Raw genomic sequence first — 12,376 nt, 5'->3', positions numbered from 1 at the left:
TAATTAGCGAGAGCTCCATCCCTCCATCAGTGGCAGCAAAGTGTACGATGTTACGCAGTTTCTGGGGAATCATCCTGGTGGTGAAGATGTGATTCTTGAGTAGGCTTTATATCATAATCCTTACGGGTGGCTATTGGTGTTCTAACGCGGGGTTTCATAGCTATGCCGGGAAAGACGTTGCAGAGATTCTCGTTGACGAGATCTCCCACAGACATTCGGAATCTGCCTACGAAATTCTCGACGACTACCTCGTTGGCTTTCTGGAGGGTTCAAGGCCGCCATCCCCGCCTGGTACACCCGCCACCACATGCTCATTGACCGGAGTGTCTTCAGAGGAAGAACTCTCGATCCCGACTGATATCGCGACAGACTACAAGGTACACAAGTTCCTTGACCTCAATCGGCCTTTGTTTATGCAGGTGTGGAATGGAGGGTTCAGTAAGGAGTTCTATCTTGAGCAAGTCCACAGGCCTCGGCATTACAAGGGCGGCGAGTCAGCTCCGTTGTTCGGAAATTTTCTGGAGCCACTGAGTAAGACGCCGTGGTATGTTGTGCCGTCTATTTGGCTTCCTTGTGTCGCCTACGGGACGTACGAAGCCAGCAAGGGATTGCCGAATAATTGGACTGCAGCTGGTTTGTTTGGGTTTGGGCTTTTTCTTTGGACCTTAGTTGAGTATATGTTGCATAGGTGTTTGTTCCACATTGATAAGTACGTTTGCATTCTCCCAAATTCTGTAGGTGTTTTTACTTACCGGGATCCAGGAAAATGCCTGACAATCGCGTAGCGATTACGGTGCACTTCCTTCTTCATGGAATTCACCACTACCTTCCCATGGACAAGCTTCGTCTTGTCATGCCGCCAACACTCTTCTTGGCTCTTGCTACACCTTTCTGGCACTTGGCTCATACTGTCTTCGCGTTCAACTGGTATGTCGGTACTATCGTATTCTGCGGCGGTATCTTTGGCTACGTCTGTTACGACCTCACCCATTACTTCTTGCATCATAAATCGTACGTTTCTCTCTACTAGCCTTTGATGGACTTTATTGGACTATACTAACATTAGGAGTAGACTTCCATCATACTATCGCGAACTCAAGAAGTACCACCTACAGCATCATTTCGCAGACTATCAAAAGGGCTTTGGAGTCACAAGCAAGATCTGGGACAAAGTTTTTGGGACAGAGCTCATCTATGGACCTAACGGGCCTGTCAAGTCAGAGTAAGCGATTGATTAGAAAAGTCAATTTCAAAAGGAGGATAAAAATGATATTAAGAAATCGGGGGGAAGTTTCACCGACTGCACAATGGGGTGACTGGCGTTTTACTTTTTGTTGGATTAAACTTTTTTTGTTTTGTGGATGTTATACCTTGCATTTGGTACTAGTACATACCTATATTCTGTGGCATTTGAATGAGTGGAGAGAGGTGGGATAATGGCTGGAGGCTTATATTGAATTTACCTAATACTTCATTGTATTCCATCAATATTCGCGGGGTGGCTGTTAGGAAAAAAGTGAGGCGTTTGCGATTTCTTTGCGGCTCTACGAGCGGGGTCTGTGCGTACTCCATCCCACTTTAAATTCGCAGACCCCACCAAAGATCTACTGGTATTCTTGAGTTTGTTCAACGGACGGAGTAAACTCCCACCCGCCCATCACCACCGCAATCATGAATCGACGAATGGTGAATCTTCTTTCCCATAATGGTTGCTCGGAAAAAATGGACATGACAGCTAATTCGGTGGGAAGCTCTCTCGTGAGGACGAATCCACGACCGATGTAGCGGTAACCCGGGAAGACCAAGACCGTATTAACAAGTTCTCAACGCTACACCAGAAGCAGGGACTTTTGAAAGACGAGCTTGAGAAGAAGAGCGTACTTTGCCCGCATCCAGTTCTGAATTTTTCGCTTGGCAGAGCGAGGAAAAAAATTTAACTGACCGATTGATTTTCCGGAGTATAGCAAGAAAAGGAGTACATTGAAGACGTCTCTAACGAACTAGAACTTGCGGATGATGATGACTTGATACCGTTTTCTCACCCCCCCCCCGCTATTTTACGACACCAGCGAACCCAAGAACTAATTCTGATTGCGCTAGGTACAAAATTGGCGACTCGTTCCTTCATCTCCCGCTCGAGGAGGTCATGCAGCTGCTCGAAGCGAATAAAGAAGAGGTTGGAAAGGGAGTCGAGGAAATTGTAGAGAAGATGGAGGCCAATGAAGTGGTTATGAGCAGTCTTAAGGTTGAGCTTTATGCGAAGTTTGGCAAGGCTATTAATCTTGAGGTTTAGTTTGGGGAAAAAGGAACGGGGGAAAGAGGGTGTTAGTGATGTATCCTAAAGGATTGCGACAACGATAGTGAAGTCTTGGGTGGCCTTGGGAGTGGGATGCGATGTGATATCCAGGTTGTTATGTTGTGATGCTTTAGAATTGATGGATGGCTGGTGCAGAGTTCATTTGTGGGATTTTTTTGGGGGTCTAATGTAGTTGGGGTGGGTTCACTGAACTACGGTAATTCGGCACCAAATTCACCACCAAATATTCTACAGAATTTAACACAAACGAATCCATCCTCCTGCCTACCGGAGCTTCATCTCTGCCAACATAACTCCCCGATTCACTATGGCAAAATCGCCGGATCCAGATGCTCTCCCCTTTTCTACCTACCTCCGCCGGCACTAACCGAACGGGCGATTCGCTTGAAGAAACACCGTGGTGGTTTCCATATTCGACTTCCTCGGGCCCCCAACTTGGGGGCCGCTGTCTCGAATGGGGGCTCAAGACCTGTGCGATATACCGGTAATACTTTACGCTACAAGTGACCACAAAGGTCCGGGCGTCATCTTGACCCCTGTTGCTATTACTACTGGAAGCGCCGATGTACTAGCAGGTCTTATCGGATTGCGTATTCGGCTCGAATAGGTAGGAAGGCGTGTATTGAAAGGATGAGTACTGTACCAAGACTTGGGGGAGGACAAGCACAAGCAGAGGTTTTTTTTTGGGGGGAGAGGGTATGGAGAGTAGTAGTGGAAGGGGAGGGGAAATGCTTTTTTTTCTTTCTCTTGAAGTAGGCGAGTGATTGCATGTGAACGTCTCGATCTGATGTTTCAGTGAAAAGTGCTGTCACTAGGTTCCGGATGGGGGTATGATAGTATGATAGCACAGTACGACTGAAGCGTCATAAGCTAGGAAGTAAGGGGTTAACTTTCACCAAGCTGACGGGGTAGGTATCATATGTTTTATCCAGCCCGGAGAGGAGACGGAGGTGCTGGTGGCTGCGTATCATATCTGCCATATCTACCCTCTACCGCTCCTCTCAAGGCATCAATACGATGATATGACATCGGCCATAGCCATACCTGCGCATCGCCCCCAAACCACTCGAGTAAACTTCCCTCCCTCCCTGTGGGGCACCATAACTCGTAAGGCATCAAAAGCCCCCAACCGCAAACTACCGTCTACCCTGCAGGATTCATTACAAATATATTCACGATTTCGAGTCAAGCATCGTGCCATTTGCCTTACCAACTTGCTTGCTTGCTTGTTTGTTCTTGTGCGCCGTGCCGAGAGAGCTCCATGCTCTGCCGGTGCCATAAAACGGGAATAAAAAATTGGGCTGTATCGCCTTGTCAGGTCCTTACGCTCGAGCGCCGCGCGGAGGCCACAGTATTCGCTGCGCGATGTAATACTAATAATAGTAGTTTTTCTGGCGGTGGTCGATGGTTGGTGCCCTGTGCGGTGAGGGTGGGGGTTATTGTAAACGGTGATCACGTTTTGGCCTGGGTTAGAGGAATGTCGATGGGGCGGGGGCGGTATAGGAGCGGGGGGTGGAGGAGTGGAGAAGCAGGGATGATCTGTGTTGCGTGATATATCGTGGTATGCACGGCACGCATAGCGAGGGGCGTTTATTGTCGAAGGAACTCGTTTGAGTGTGATATGCAGCGGATGTTTTTTTTTTTTTTTTCCACAAAAATTTAATTTGTATTGTAGCTTATTTTGGTGTGCTGAATCTACCCTGGTTTTTGCTCTGTTATGGTTGTTTCAATATCCCGGGAACTTGAGAGCGGGTGAGAACTCAATGGTAGTGCAATGTCGTGGCAGTAGTAGTGGTATCAGTCCATCGTACCATAGGATTGTTTCCCAGAACGTGGACGGAAGGAGGGCTGCCTCTCTCCCTCTCTCCTCTATCCCCACATTCCCCATGCCAGGGGAAAAGATAGTCGGAAGGTTTGTTATAGAAGAGCACTTGTACGTTTTGGCGGGTATAGCCCTTCTCTGATCTTCCACATTCTCTTCCATACGTACCCTTTCTCCCTCTCTCCCTCCCACTCACCTCCGACAAGGAAGGGGAATAATGCAGGGAGGGCAAATATTCTCTCCAAAGAGCAGAAGGAAAGGAAAAAAGTCATGAAACAGCACAGCATAGTGGGTCAGGGGTTTTCATGGTTTGCTTCTCTGGATGAGACGTGGGGCGGATGGCGTCCCCGCATTAATGAGCGGAGAAACAGCTTGTAGGTCCAAAACTTGAATCATTGCAACAGGACAGGAGATAGCACTAGTAGGAAGCTTGGTTGGCTGACTCGGGGATATAATGCTTACTTGTGTCTGCATGAGTTCCTGAAAGATGTGAGGTGCAAGGACTAATACAACGGGCACTGTGCTCCCCACGGCACCTTCCCGTGCTCCGCCACGGGCTGCAGAAATATGATCTACCGTCTACTCTTAAACATGAGGAAAAAGAAAGGAAAAAAAAGGGCCTAGATTGTAGAACGGTAGCAGCATGATAGCCGATCCATCGTGGCACGGTACTCGTCCTGCCTCCCATTTTCGCGAGGTGCAATACCAAATCATTTGAGTTTGGATTTCAGTGTGGACCCTCAGATTTAGACAGATGATTTTGCCTCACACCGGATACTTGTGACGGTGCCTGCTCAGTATAGTACTGGGGGGGGGGGTTGAAAACCGGTAATTCAGAGTGGGTGAGGTCAAATTACCGTGTACTGTACTGTACTGTACCGGTAATACTTGTATATTATAATAGATAGAGTGCCGGTTATGTTAGGCGTAGGGGACTTTGTGTTGCTAATATGCAAGATCATTTTCCCCGTGTTGCAATCGGGCATTTTTTAAACTTTCGCAAGGCTGGATGCTTTGTTTGAGGCAGTGCGGTGCGGTACTAAGTTGCCGTACAGTGCCGGTGCATCATCCCATAGCGGCTATTGAAAGAGTCCGCAAGTACTGACCGATGTGGTAGGACTGACCACTTTAGTCTAGATCAATACAGTATCGTACTTGTGGGCTCTTGCGATAGCCGCCTACCGCTATGGATCCATGTGCTGTACTGTACAGTGCTAGTACAGTACTTTGCTGTGCTCGTATTGTACTGTACATTAACAATGCCGGTACCGGTATTGTGCTAACTCGCCGAAACTCCCCTTTCTAATTAGAGGTTATTTCAATAGTTCTAGATGACAAAAATAATCACTTGGGATTTTTTCTTCTTCTCACAGTTCAACTTCCCGTCCTTACTTCTACTTCTTCTGGTGGGACATGATATGGCGTCTGCGTTTCTTTTCCCGCTCTCTCCCGCCATCGGCTTACCCGAACTCTGGCCGTGAGGCGTTCAAGTAGCCGCTGTATGAATAAGCAGATAAGAACTCCTAAAGATATCCATGGAAGCAACCAACTCATCGCATTTTATGCAACCTATACAGTGCGCTACGTTAAGTGCATACGAGCTCCCTTCATCCCTTCTCTGTCATATCATTATCACCATCATCATCATCACCATCATCACAGCCACTACCGCCAAGGCTGGTGGGGGCGGTGAGACGATTCCTCTCCGCGAGGGGAAAACTGGTAATGGCTATTCTTGCTTCCCGCATCCTTCCTTCCTTCCTTCCTTCTTTGTTTCTTTCTAACCATTGTCTGTCATAGCACAGCTCACAGACAGATTAAGATTAATTGAGTTACCCATGTAATTCAGCGTCCGTATCGTGGGATAATAATAAATCGAATATCGTATAATCCAAATACGATCGCATCGCGGCGAATACTAGTCCTGTATGTAAGTCACTTAGCCCAGATCCGTGGACAAGTGCTCTAGGAAGGGGGGGGGTGCGGAAATGGGAAAAGCGGATAGAACGAAATGAAACATCCTTTTTCCTTTTTTTCCTTTTTATTTATTTTCTTTGGTGAGCCTCCTCCCTTGTACAGTACTTGTATTACAACGATGCGGTGGTAGTACAACAGTTCCCGTTAGTGGTTGCTTGCGGGCGCTTATTTGGCTGATTGGGTACTATATGTAGTCTACGGCTTGTCGTACAGTATGAAATGGTGCTTGTGGAGGTGGAGGTTTTAACGTTTTGTGGTATGGAATAAACGGCACTTGGGTTTCTGTTCTATCCCCCCCCGTTTGCGAGTGTATCATATCCGGGGACCAAAACTTTGGCCGGCATGCTGTGTTAGCTTGTACGGCCGCCCGTAAAAGATTCCACTCGATGAATATATATCGTAACATCATGGAGAAAGGAAAAAAAAAAAAAAAAAAAAGAGAGACATGAGGGAACGGCAGTTAAGTGGAATTGATTCAATTGTATATCATAGCTGACATCCTCCCCGTCAATGAACGTGCGGACTTAGGAATCTTTTTTGGAAATTGAGCTTGCTCAGTTGAATTTGTTCAGCTTACCCCTTCATTTTAAATATTACTTTCCCTTTTCTGCTTTTCTACTTGCTTGCCTGTTTGCTTGCTTACGGGTTGGCGCACACGCTACGGGACTGGTTTCCTGGATTACGATAAAACCAATCAACCCTCTCACCCCCCCAATACTTAAAGGACTGCACTATTCAAAGGACCCCCAAGTTTAATACACTTAGGGAAACGAGAGTGAAGATGCCCGTTGACCTTTGTGACGAAACAATTCAAGACTTTATCGACATTTGGGAGAATATGGAGCTTGACCTATCACTCGTTTCAATGTCTCCAGATATTCCTCCGGCATCCCGATCAAAGGGCGGTGACCTCTATAGGGGGGTTCCAAAGGTTAAATTCTCGACGCAGGAGTTAGGAATGAATGTGGGATGGGAGAGGGGTAAAAAGGAGGAGCCAGCGCTTTATTTGCAGCTTCAGACGTCTTTCAGAAGACAAGATGTGAGGGGGGATGAAAGGTGGTCAACCCAGGGAAATGATGAAGGTTCTTCATTATACTCACTTACGTCGGTCTCTTCGGACGACTCGGAAACAATGGTTCTGACGCCATATATCGTGTCATCCCCAACTTCGTCGGGCTTGGGAGCTTGCCAAAGCTTGTCTTTCGGGGGGGAGGGGAGCTTGAGCTCCTCCGCTAGCACTACGCCTGACTATGAATTATCTCCTGTTAACCTCTCACCAGTGCCGGAAGCACTACACCCTCCTCACCTATTTCGGGATTTCGGGAACACTTCGGCTCCTGCACTCGTGACCCAGGAATCTCTTTTGTATCCGGCAGTGACGAGGGCCCCACCTGGCCCTACAACCCCATTCCAGTTGGCCAGTGTGCCAGAGATAGCCCATCAAAGATCACATTCGAGTGCCGGCACGACAGGTCACCCGTCGCCGTGGGATTCATACTTTGAAAATCCCCGAGCACGACCCGTCACCCCCGCGCGAAAGGCGGTCTCAACACCGAGCTCTCCGGTCAGGCTGCGGGCGGCTTGGTCTCTAGTCACAAACTCCCTCACAACGGGAGTAGGTGGATCGCCAACCTCGCCCCCGCCACGCTCCCGGGGATCGACGAGCACACCGTGTGTGCCAGTGTTAGCACGGAGAGCGGCGAAAATTCTCGGGGTTGGCTCCCCGCCTACGTCGACCCTCCCCCATGGTCTAAGGTCTTACTCTAGCAATCTTTCCACTGCGTCATCCTCACCCACACTTCTCTCAAGAGGGCACTCCTCCACTGCCTCCTCTTCCTGCTCCTCCCGCTCCTCAGCTTCAACACCGAGGAGTCCAGTCGCATACGACCCAACACTGGACTGCGCAACACTAACCACCGCCCTAAACCAATACACCAAAACCCGCAAAATCCCATACCTGCTGAACAAGACCGCTGCAAAGATAGCTCTTCAACCCTCTAACCTGCCGGACCTCGACCGAGCCTTCTCATCCCTCCCGAGCAACCAGGGTATATGCCTCAGCACTAAAATCCGCACCCAGACCACGGGCCCGCACAGACTCCTCCTCCTGAAACTACTCTCTGGCCCTCACCGCGGGGAGGCGGAATGGCTAAGCACGTACTGCTGCCCCCTCGGTCCCCGCCACACACGCACACAAATCCCACCTGACGACAAACTATTAGCGGAGATCATCTTTGGCAAATCCCCGCGCGAACTCCGGCTTCTCAAGGACACCTTCGCCGAACTGAACAACGGTTGGAACATCCGCGATGCCTTGGCGGAACTATACCCCGTCGGAACCACCGGCGCCGCCTTCGGCCGCGCGGCGAGTCGACTGATGAAGTGCGATCGCGACGAGGAGGACGAGATCCTCGGGGCCAAAAGGGGAGAGGAGATCGTGGCACATGTGGAGGACCTGTATGCCGTTGGGGAAGGGGGTGGTGGGGTCAAGTATCTCGATCAACGACTCCTGCTGGAAGTTGTGATCCGCAGGAGCGATGGCTTCTTGAGGGATTTGTGTAGCAGGTTTAGGGAGAGGCATGCGCGCGAGCTCGTGGACGTTGTGGCGGCAAGGGAGAGGGTGGTCGTGGGAAAGGGGGGAGCTTGGCCGAATAATTTGGTACGCCTGCTTATTTTTTTTGCTTTTACAAGTGCTTTTTTGTTAACTGGAGCAGGAGTACGCTATTATTCACGCACTTAGCTGCGCCTCCTCGAGACCAGCACGGGATGCGAAACTCCTACACGACACAATCGGCATACTGCGAGTTCAGGATGCTAGGCTCATCGCACGCGCCGTGAGACTACATTACGACCAGGACCACCTCCGCGCCGTGAAGGCAGCGTACAAAGCAAAGTATGGGAAAGACCCCGCCGAGAGGATCGGCGGTGAAATAAAGAAGGGCGCGTATGGGGATTTGATAGTGCGGGTACTCAAGGGTGCGAGAGTTTAGTTATATCGTGGGGAGATTTTTTTGTATATATATGTACTGTACAGGAAGAATACGGCGTTTTCCGGGGTTTCTTTTGCATTTCTGAATTATTAACTTTCCTCTCCTTCCTCTTCTCCTTCTCCTTTCCTATCTAACTATCTATGCATCTATTCGCTAGATGAGTTCTCCCCAATCTGTATATTCCCCCAACAATAAATATCTATCACACAATCTCACTCGCTGCCAATAATTTTTCTTTTTTTTATTACACTACGAGTAAGTCATCATTCAAGGTTCTAACCCCCACGTATGATACAATACCGGTATTACACCCGACCCCCGCAGAAAATAATCCTTCAAACGCATCCTACGGGATAAGCTTACAAACCCCGATCCGATTTCTCACTCACACAAGCAACACACCAGTGCCCGAACAATTAATTATAATTATTACAAAGCGGCTCAGCCCCCCCCCCATTCCACCCTAAGGTGTGGGGGATTTTAGAGAGGTACGATGCGGTACGGGTTATACCGTGTGATGGGATGAGAATTCTTCCGTAACGCCCCATATGGTCGTGTACAGTACTCACTAGTATTTGCCGAGAATACCTCAGTCGGCCGGGGGTTTATTTGGTGAGCAGATATCGGGTGGCGGAGGTATTCTTGGCAGAGACGAGTGAGTGAGTGCAGTATCCATACAGGGCCGCGAGTTGGCGGCCGGAGGGGCGTGCGGGTGGATCCCGGGCGAGGTATCATGATCGATTGAGAGGGGTTGGGTATTTACGATTTAGGAGTGGAGTGGTATCGTGGGTATCATAGAATAGGGGTCTTGGGGGGAGCGGGTTATCTCTTGGGTTCTGTGTTTCCCGGATGGTGAGTGGTGTGGAGATTGGGACCCCCGACGAGTGATTGGTTATGAAAGTTCGTGGATCGTGGTGATTGGGTCGGGGAGGGGGGGCAAGGTTAGTGGCGTGAACCTTTTTTGACAAGTGGCCTATGGGGACTCATTGGGGAGCGGGATGTAATGGGTGATTTTTTTGTGTTTTGAATTACGATACTGGTATTTGTTTCGCTCTAATTGCTCGGGGAAGTGGACGTTTCATGGGGTATGCATCCACTATACGCATATATCACTGCGAACTCTGGTATTCTCTAGATCGTGCGGTGTTGGAGTTTCGGGCACTTTCGTCACATGGGTGCCGTCTCGATGCTATTATGAAAGAACACTAATAATTCTCATTTGAAACACCACTAGTATGTGGTTTTCTTCATAAAGAGTAAAAGTCTTCGCTTTTTATTCCGGCCCGAAATATCCCCTACCCCCGTCCACCCATCCGTAATAGAAGAGAAAGTCCAGCAAGAATAAAAGTGGAAATAAGAGCCTAAACCCAAAACCCATCTCCCCCCGATTACCCACGGTTTAGATAAACGGAAGATAGAAAGAGCTCTATTCAAGTGCCGTTCGAATTAGCACCGTTCGGCTCAGCACCGTTTGCTGCGTTAACACCGTTGGTGCGGCTGTCGGTATTCCCGCTAGTGTGTCTGTTGGTAGTTGGGGTGGGGGTGGGGGCAGAAGTCAAATCGCCGTCATCATCGTCTCTAACCAAATCGACAGTGGCGCAGTGGAAAGATCCACCGATACTATGAACATGTCAGAAGGGACAGTACATGGGCTCCATCCCTTTAGTCTTGAGTCATTCTCCGAACTTTGTGTCATTCTCCTCGATGATGACTTTTCCGCCGGTGACGGAGAGAAGGTTCATAATGAGCCAGGCGCTGGCCATGAATAGTGGTGGCTCGGTGCTGTGCTTTGGCATGATGGGAAAAGGAAGGATTTCCCATCCCTTGAACACTTGAGGACTTGACAAGTTCTCGTGGGCGCATTTTCTCGGTTGGTAGAGTAGCAGCCCCCTGCGGAGTGCACAGAGTGTAGCATCGATGTGCATGGCTGAGGCGTCATTGGTCTCGACAATCTGAATGCCATATCCTTCTGGTAGACGTTCGCCTAGGTAATTGACACCTGCTATATTTGTGACATGGCTAAGCTGACCGATGAGTGTCTTTCCAACATGGATGAAGTCGGCGGTGTTGAATGCTAGGCGCGAGTTGTTGATGGCTAAGGGGGACTCAATTCCTTCATTATCGTCGTCGAAGATGGTATGATATCTCGACCTTCTGGAAACTCAGCTCTGAAAACCCAGACCCTAGAGTCCTTCTCTAAGTCGGCAAGGATATGGCCGAAATCGAGTTCGATTTCTTGCCTCCGGCAGCTCCATGAGTAACTTATGGAGCTTCAATCACATGGTTGCCGACTACCATAAGGACGTCTCTTCCCATAGAGCCAGTGTATCCTCCGACCTTGTTCCAGTCGACGTCCCGAGCTCTCTGGAATTTGACCCCCTCTTTTTCGAGGATCGATATGAGCTGGTCCAATTCGCGGTCTGCTGCCTCGAGGATATATTCGGGGTATGGGTTATGGGGCTCAAATTCATGGAAGAATTATTCGTACCTTATAGAGCGGGTGACTTTGTCGTTTTCGTAGGGGAACACAGTGCCCTTTGCACGTCCGATGATAATCAATCGGAGGCGGGACCATTCATTGCTTGAAGGAGCCATAGTTATGGGTTTTTAGAGGGCAGCTCACTGAAAATTTCCGAGTATTATATGAGTTCAATAGATGGTGTAGATGAGTGATGTATGATTATGGATCTAAAGGTGAGAGGAACTTCAGGGAGATTTATAGAGCTTGGCTCTCTCAAACGACAAATGGGACTTAGGCAACATGATAATCATCTGCTAAGATAGAGTTCTGAAAGACAGCAGGTAGGAGCCACCTTGCATGAGAACGAACCAATACTCTACTGAAAGCCCCACTGTGATCAGACTGTCCCGGAAAAGTGTTGGACCAACCTTAATTCCAAAAGCGTCGCTGTCGAGTGGATATGGGTGTAATAGTTTCTATTGGAACCATCCACGGAAATAATCATCTCACACGATCACAGACACTGTGATGATTACTCTGAAGGTACCACCTCCCGCTTAGCTAGCATCAACAAATGTAGAAGCGGGACTGACTTACCGAGTAACTGAGTAATTACAACCCTTACAGTTATCAATAGGCTTCCAGCAGAACACAGGTCTGAAGAACACAGATCGAGGATTTGCCACATTTTCTCAGTTCCATTCGGCATTGTCATAATACCTCACATTCCCTTCCAGTGTTAGAAGGGAGCTGACACTACTGGTCGTGCATCTCTCGTCCCCGCATCATTCCTACAATAGTAGAATAGA

General features: G+C 48.9%; 3 protein-coding genes; all 3 read left to right on the top strand.

Annotated features, from left to right (window-relative positions):
- Positions 1 to 58: 58 nt before the first annotated feature.
- Positions 59 to 1,484, top strand: GSTUM_00001264001 (uncharacterized protein; the record flags this gene model as incomplete). XM_002838630.2 has 5 exons in its annotated part: positions 59 to 99; positions 161 to 633; positions 670 to 709; positions 763 to 1,011; positions 1,073 to 1,484. Coding segments are annotated over 5 exons (957 nt in total), but the record flags the coding sequence as incomplete, so codon positions are not given.
- Positions 1,485 to 1,722: 238 nt separating this feature from the next.
- GSTUM_00001263001 (uncharacterized protein) lies at positions 1,723 to 2,467 on the top strand (the record flags this gene model as incomplete). XM_002838629.2 has 4 exons in its annotated part: positions 1,723 to 1,743; positions 1,821 to 1,877; positions 1,965 to 2,032; positions 2,101 to 2,467. 4 exons carry the CDS (start codon positions 1,723 to 1,725, stop codon positions 2,291 to 2,293), a joined length of 339 nt encoding a protein of 112 aa, XP_002838675.1. The 3' UTR covers positions 2,294 to 2,467.
- A 4,430-nt stretch (positions 2,468 to 6,897) lies between these two features.
- Positions 6,898 to 8,856, top strand: GSTUM_00001262001 (uncharacterized protein; the record flags this gene model as incomplete). The annotated part of the gene is made up of 1 exon (XM_002838628.1): positions 6,898 to 8,856. The coding sequence occupies one exon, from the start codon at positions 6,898 to 6,900 to the stop codon at positions 8,854 to 8,856; it is 1,959 nt and encodes a 652-aa protein (XP_002838674.1).
- Positions 8,857 to 12,376: the final 3,520 nt, after the last annotated feature.

This window comes from Tuber melanosporum (genome assembly GCF_000151645.1).
Source record: "Tuber melanosporum whole genome shotgun sequence assembly, scaffold_268, strain Mel28".
Taxonomy (NCBI): Eukaryota; Fungi; Ascomycota; class Pezizomycetes; order Pezizales; family Tuberaceae; genus Tuber; species Tuber melanosporum.
Note: the sequence above shows the minus strand (reverse complement) of the source record. Positions and strands in the feature narration are given on the sequence as shown.